The sequence below is a fragment of the Erigeron canadensis genome, chromosome 3, assembly GCF_010389155.1.
Source record: "Erigeron canadensis isolate Cc75 chromosome 3, C_canadensis_v1, whole genome shotgun sequence".
Classification (NCBI taxonomy): domain Eukaryota; kingdom Viridiplantae; phylum Streptophyta; class Magnoliopsida; order Asterales; family Asteraceae; genus Erigeron; species Erigeron canadensis.
In genome coordinates this window covers 18106430-18112767 of record NC_057763.1, presented here as the reverse complement: position 1 = coordinate 18112767, position 6338 = coordinate 18106430, and the positions used below count along the sequence as shown (strand labels likewise).

Here is a 6338-nt window from a genome sequence, read left to right as displayed (position 1 = left end):
TTTTGCTTGTTTCCACAGAAAACTCTCAAATGACCATTTGAGTGTTCCTATTTGAACAAGCAAAACTTTTGCTCGTTCCTAAAAACCCTCAAATAACACTTAGGATATGTTGAGTTAATGTCTTTACTGCTGTCAAGACGCAGAACTGACATTAACTCACTAATGTTTCAACTGTTGTAAATATACGCAGAACCAACATTAGCTTTCGACAACATTTCTCTTGCTGTGAATTCACAAAAACAACGTCTACCTATTGGAAGTGTGTATATAAGATAATGTCTATCCTGCTGTTAATACGAAGAAACACGGTTATCTTAACTTCCCTTTGGAAGTACATTGAGTCAATATCTAAACTGTTGTTAAACGCAAAACAATATTAACTTAATGGCTTTTTACATGTGTAACAACACGATTTTATCATTCGAATTCACATCAACAATGGCGTTTGGTTAGTGTGTGTGTTCTTGGTGTTGGTGTGTGTGTTGAGAGAAAATTGGGATCAAGTGTGTGTTATTCAGATGTAATGGTATGAAAAATGTGTCAAGAGTTATGCCAAGTGTTGTTGATTTCTAAGGGATTGAGGGCTATTATAGTCTAAACTAACTAACTAAGCTAATTATCACAATTAGCCCCTCAACCTTAGAAATCATCAACTCATGACTTAACAACAAGCAAGTCCATAATTTAAATTACAATGTATCACTATTTTTGGATTTCTAACATTCTCCCCCTTAGTGATATATTGTAAGGTCTGAAGTACGTGTTGTTTTGTCTTGTAGGAATGAATTTGATGAGCCCGGTGATGAAGACAATTGGTGAGTTGAAACAAGTCTTCAAAGCTTTCTCATTGTCTTTGGAGAACTTGAATCAGTATTGGTCTTGGACTTCTTGAAGTTAAATCATATGTTGATTCTCAATGTTCTTTTTGAACAGAGAATAATGAGTGTGTTTGTGTATTAAATCTTCGAGAATTGTTGAATCACAGATCAAAGTTGTCTTTTGAAATGCGGAAGATATGAATTTGTCTTGAATTCTTCAATCTTCGAATCTTGAAGTCTTCGAATGAATTTTCAGAGATATGTACTCTCCCCCTTGATGTGTGCAATGTAGCTTTTGGTAAGATGTTTTTGTATGACTTGAAGATCTTTAATTTGATGAAGATTCTTTTTGAAGCATTTCTTCTTTTGTCTTGAATCTTCAGCCTTTTGTCCTTTGAAGCTTTGATCTTTGTCACATCGTCTTGAACACTTTTGAGAGTAAACATTACAATAAGGTTTTGGGAAATTCTTTTATGAAAGTAATCATGTTCCTCCTCAATTCATGAGTAATCACAGTCTTTGATTGGAGCATCTTTGAACTTTTTGTAACATCTTGAGTGAACATCCTTTCATTATTGATCTTGATCATTCTAATTTCTTCCTCAATCAAAAATCAATCATACTATTTTCTCCCCCTCATAATGACAATGTTGGGAACCAATGTCATTATGCAAACATTGATTGAATAGAATGTCAAAAGAAATCAAAAGAATCATAGCTCAATGGTGTGTACACAAAGATATATGAACTAACAACTCATTAACCCAAACCATTATTATGGTGTTGGTGTTTTCTGTGTTGGGGTGATGAGAAAAGAAACCGGATAAGAATGATCCGTTTGCATTCAAAAATCGAAAGGATTAATGAAATGACCGAAAGAAATGTATACCATTTATCGGATTTCCTACGTATCATTGAGAAATGCACAAAGCAAACCCTAAAATAGTTTGGTCTTTTGACTTTCCAACCTCAAGATTGCTTCAAAGAATGTAAACCATGGTCAGTGTCACCTAAGCGTTCGATAACCATGTTTTACTATCCTTAAAGACTTTTAGGAAAAATCCAAGGTCACAATAGACTTCTTGTTAACTCAATAATTACAAAAATGCAATTATGAGACCTACGTTCAAAGCGGGAAATGATGTTAGCAATGGTAGGATTTCCATTTGATCATTGTGAAATATCAATTAAGATATCACTACAAATGTTCCGGCTATATCACAAAGATAAGCATGTATATCACAAAGATATGACGCAAATGTGTCCTAAAGAATGAATAACAATCAAATTAATGATCAATCACGAGAGCTCTAGACACAAAGTGATCAAATGAAGTCGGGATCAACGTCTTCCAAATGAAGAGTCAATAGAAATGAGAAAATCTCCGTGAGAAATAAAACAAGCATTTGTTAAGTAACACTTGAGTGGTTAGGTAAAGTTGTGCATTGCTTCATTGGGTCCATGAAGGCTTCTTCAATACCGAGATATCAACAAATGACATCCGATAGAAATGTTTTTTACCCGGCGATTTAAGAATTTTAGGGAAGGGTATCAATTCCTTTAACCCTTTTCTCACAACATCATCACCATAACCTTTCACTTTTCGACTGTACTCCCTCCAACTTAGTTGCACGAATTCATCATCACTCAAAAATAGCCTCACTATCTAATGAAAGAAGTGAATACTCCGGGGTTAGAACTCATCGTCGATGATGAAATTCATGGAGTAGAATGTTGAGAAAAAACCTAGTCGCTCATGTGCAAACTAAACACCGAACTTCCTTTGAAGCAAATGTTTTGAAAAAAAATCATCAAATGTGAAAAAAAAAATTTTAAACAACACATTTGAAGTTTGAAAGAGATTTGAAATCACAAACTCCCCCTTAATCTATGCAAAGATAGATCAAAAAGATTTTCATAGAAAGGGTGGAGCAAAAATGATTTGTGTGAAATCAAAACAAGTTTATGAAAAGTGAACTCAATCAATTGTTCAAGATGAGACAACTCAGGAGTACACAAAGGCGTTCAATCCTTTGCTTCTCATATCAACAATTGAGAGTTAACAAAATTGCAATCAACATCTTGTACTACACATATACATTCATATAAGACCACTTAGAAGTACACAAAGACGTTCAATTCTGCGTTATCTTATATCAATTTATATGTATAACAACATGAATTAATTCCAACTTTGAAACATAAATGATTTTTTCTTTTGAAAACCGGGTTGCATATAGAGTATATGCAAGCTGTTATGAAATAAATAACACAAATAAGCACGGGTTATACACTGAGTGTGCATAAGCCACGAAGTAATAAATACATCTTTTAAGCACTGGTTACATACATAGCATATGTAAGCCATTTTAGAACAAATAGTTCAATGAAGAACGGGTTGCATACAGAATATATGCAAGCCATTATGAAATAGAAGAAAAAAATGAAGAAAATCTTTTTGTTATTTTTCAAAATTTTTATATTTGTATTTGATTTTTGTTTTTCAACTTTTTATAATTTTTGAAAAATGAATCAAGAATTCCTTCCATGGTAAAGTGAATCAAGATTTAGCATACCAAGTTTAGAGATTAAGAAATTAAACCTCTTTTCGTCCAGTGATTTTGTGAACAAATCAGCGAGTTGGTAGTCAGTTCCCACGAAGTAGAGTTCGATGTCACCTTTCTCAACATGATCTTTGAGAAAATGATATCTCACATCAATGTGCTTTGAGCGTGAGTGGTTGACTGAGTTGACAACAATTGCAATGGCACTTTGTGAATCACAATAGATAGTGACACGATCATATTTCAGACCATAATCGGTAAGCTGTGTCTTCATCCATAACACTTGAGCACAGCAACTAGCAGCAGCCACATATTCAGCCTCCGCTGTCGACAGTGATACACAATTTTGCTTCTTGGATGACCAACTTACAATCTTATCCCCCAAGAATTGTAAAGTACCAGATGTGCTCTTGCGATCAAGCTTACAACCTGCATGATCTGCATCTTAATAGGCAGTTAAATTGAATCCAGTATCCCTTGGATACCAGAGACCAAGATTGGGTGTACCCTTCAGATAACGAAAAATTCGTTTCACAGCTTGGTAATGTAAATCAGTCGGAGCGGCTTGATACCTAGCACACATACATGTTGCAAACATTATATCTGGGCGAGATGCTGTAAGATACAACAACGAACCAATCATGCTTCTATACCTCTTTTGGTCAAATGGTTTCCCATTTTTATCAGTATTAATGTTTGTACGAGCAGCCATTGGGGTTGAAATTGAAGAACATGTAGTCATATCAAACTTTTTCAACATATCCTTTATGTACTTACCTTGTGATATAAAGATACCAGTTGGTAATTGTTTGATTTGTAATCCCAAAAAGTAATTCATTTCCCCAATCATGCTCATTTCAAAATGATTGACCATTAGAGATGAAAAGTTTCGGCAAAAAGTTTGACTGGTTGACCCAAAAATAATGTCATCAACATATATTTGGACAAGTAAAACATGCTTACCTTGCTTATGAATATTTAGGGTAAGGTCAATAGTGCCTTTTGTAAAGCCTCCTTTGGGTTTACATATTTTCGCATCGTTATGATTTTTTTTCAAAAAACCTAAAAATCACCCATCTTAACAGTGATATATGTTGTATATATATAAAAATATATAATATAGTATTTATTTATATTATAAATAAATACTTTGATTTGATTATAATTTGATAATTCTAAATTGGAATTATTACTACTTAAACTTTTTATTAATATCTATATCTATTAAGATTAAGAATTATATATCTAAGTCTGAGTATATAATGTAGTTTTTCGTCTTTCTACATGAAAAAATTTGAGAGGATATGGATGAGATATTATTTTTTTCATTTTTTGCTCTTCTCTTCGAATTTCATTCACTAAGCAAAAAGTTTTTTTTAATGAATTAAATTAAATTTATATTGATTCAAGGGTTTGTTAGAATCCCATCCAGCAGGGATTCTTAGTCATAATAGGATTATCGTACGCTATAGAAAGATAAAACCTATATTTTCTAGATTTTAATTTAATTATATATGACGAGAAGAAGATTTTTTATTTGCCTAATTTCACGAAAAAAAGAATTTCATCTTTTATCTTGTTATCTTATTAATAGAGACTTCTTGATCAATAATCAAGAATATAGAAAAAGGGTCAGATTTCCGATTTTATGTGACTTTTGATTCGTTATACAATTAGATCTTATGTTAACAAAGAAAACCCTTTCGTCTCAATTTCACTTGTATTCCGATAAACGAATTACTTGTTTGCTCAAAATAAAATAATGGACTTAATGTTCTAATTTTGATTCAAAGGAAAGAAAGTGTGGAGTTGAAATAACTCACTCAGAACGCCTTTTAAAGGATTACGTGGTACGATTAGATCGAATAAACCCTTCTGGAATAAATACTCAGACGCTTGTGAACCTTCGGGTACTGTTTTATTCAATGTTTGTTCAATTACTCTTTTACCCGCAAAGGCAATGTAGGCATTGGGTTCGGCAATAATGATATCCCCCAACATACCAAAACTGGCTGTCACCCCACCAGTAGTAGGAGATGTAATGATTGGTACATAGAATAATTTTTTATTTGATTGATAATCATATAAAGCAGAAGATATTTTAGCCATTTGCATCAAGCTCAAACTTCCTTCTTGCATACGTGCCCCTCCAGAAGCACACACTATAATAAGAGGTAGAAATTCTTTAGTAGCATATTCAATCAAACGGGTAATTTTCTCCCCGACTACGGATCCCATACTACCCCCCATAAACTGAAAATCCATAACCCCTATTGCTACGGAAATACCGTTTAATTGCCCTATGCCCGTTTGAACAGCCTCGGTTAATCCTGTCTTTCTTTGATAAGAATCGATACGATTTTTATAAGGCTCCTCCTCCGAATGAAATTGAATGGGATCCAGAGAAACCATGCCTTCATCCATAGGCTCCCAAGTACCCCGATCGATCGAAAGTTCAATTCTATCAGAACTACTCATTTTCAAATGATATCCACATTGTTCACAAAGATTCATTTTTGATTTATAAAATTTCTTATAATTTAATCCATAACAATTTTCGCATTGAACCCACAAATGCTTGTATTTTTGAGTTACATCCAGCTTAGTAGAACCTTGTCGTATATTCCTTCCGACTTTTTTACTAGTATTTCCACTTTTACCACAAATGGAACTAGAAATGTAATTGTTACTGGAATTGTCACTACCACTTACAGTGTAACTATCAATACAGATTTGAGACTGAAGATAAGTGTCAATGCAACTATTAATGTGATTATTCCAAGTATACTGAGTATCATCCATGTAATGATCGTGGTCGGGATTCTTACTCTTAGATCCATTATTCAGATAACTAGAATTCCGATAAAAAGAACTTTCTAGTTCACTACAAGGATGATCATTATCAATCTCAAAAATATTATTTTCAATATCAAAATATATAGAATAACTGTCCCCG

At 33.2% G+C, this 6338-nt stretch overlaps 1 protein-coding gene across 1 annotated transcript in view; it reads right to left on the bottom strand.

The window, feature by feature from the left end:
• Window positions 1-5075: 5075 nt before the first annotated feature.
• Window positions 5076-6338, bottom strand: part of LOC122594557 (acetyl-coenzyme A carboxylase carboxyl transferase subunit beta, chloroplastic-like) — a 1675-nt gene continuing 412 nt past the window's right edge. The window contains exon 1 of the mRNA XM_043766996.1: window positions 5076-6338. This exon is cut by the window's right edge and continues 412 nt beyond it. Within this exon, the coding sequence (XP_043622931.1) occupies window positions 5159-6338 (1180 nt within the window). The 3' untranslated portion in view covers window positions 5076-5158.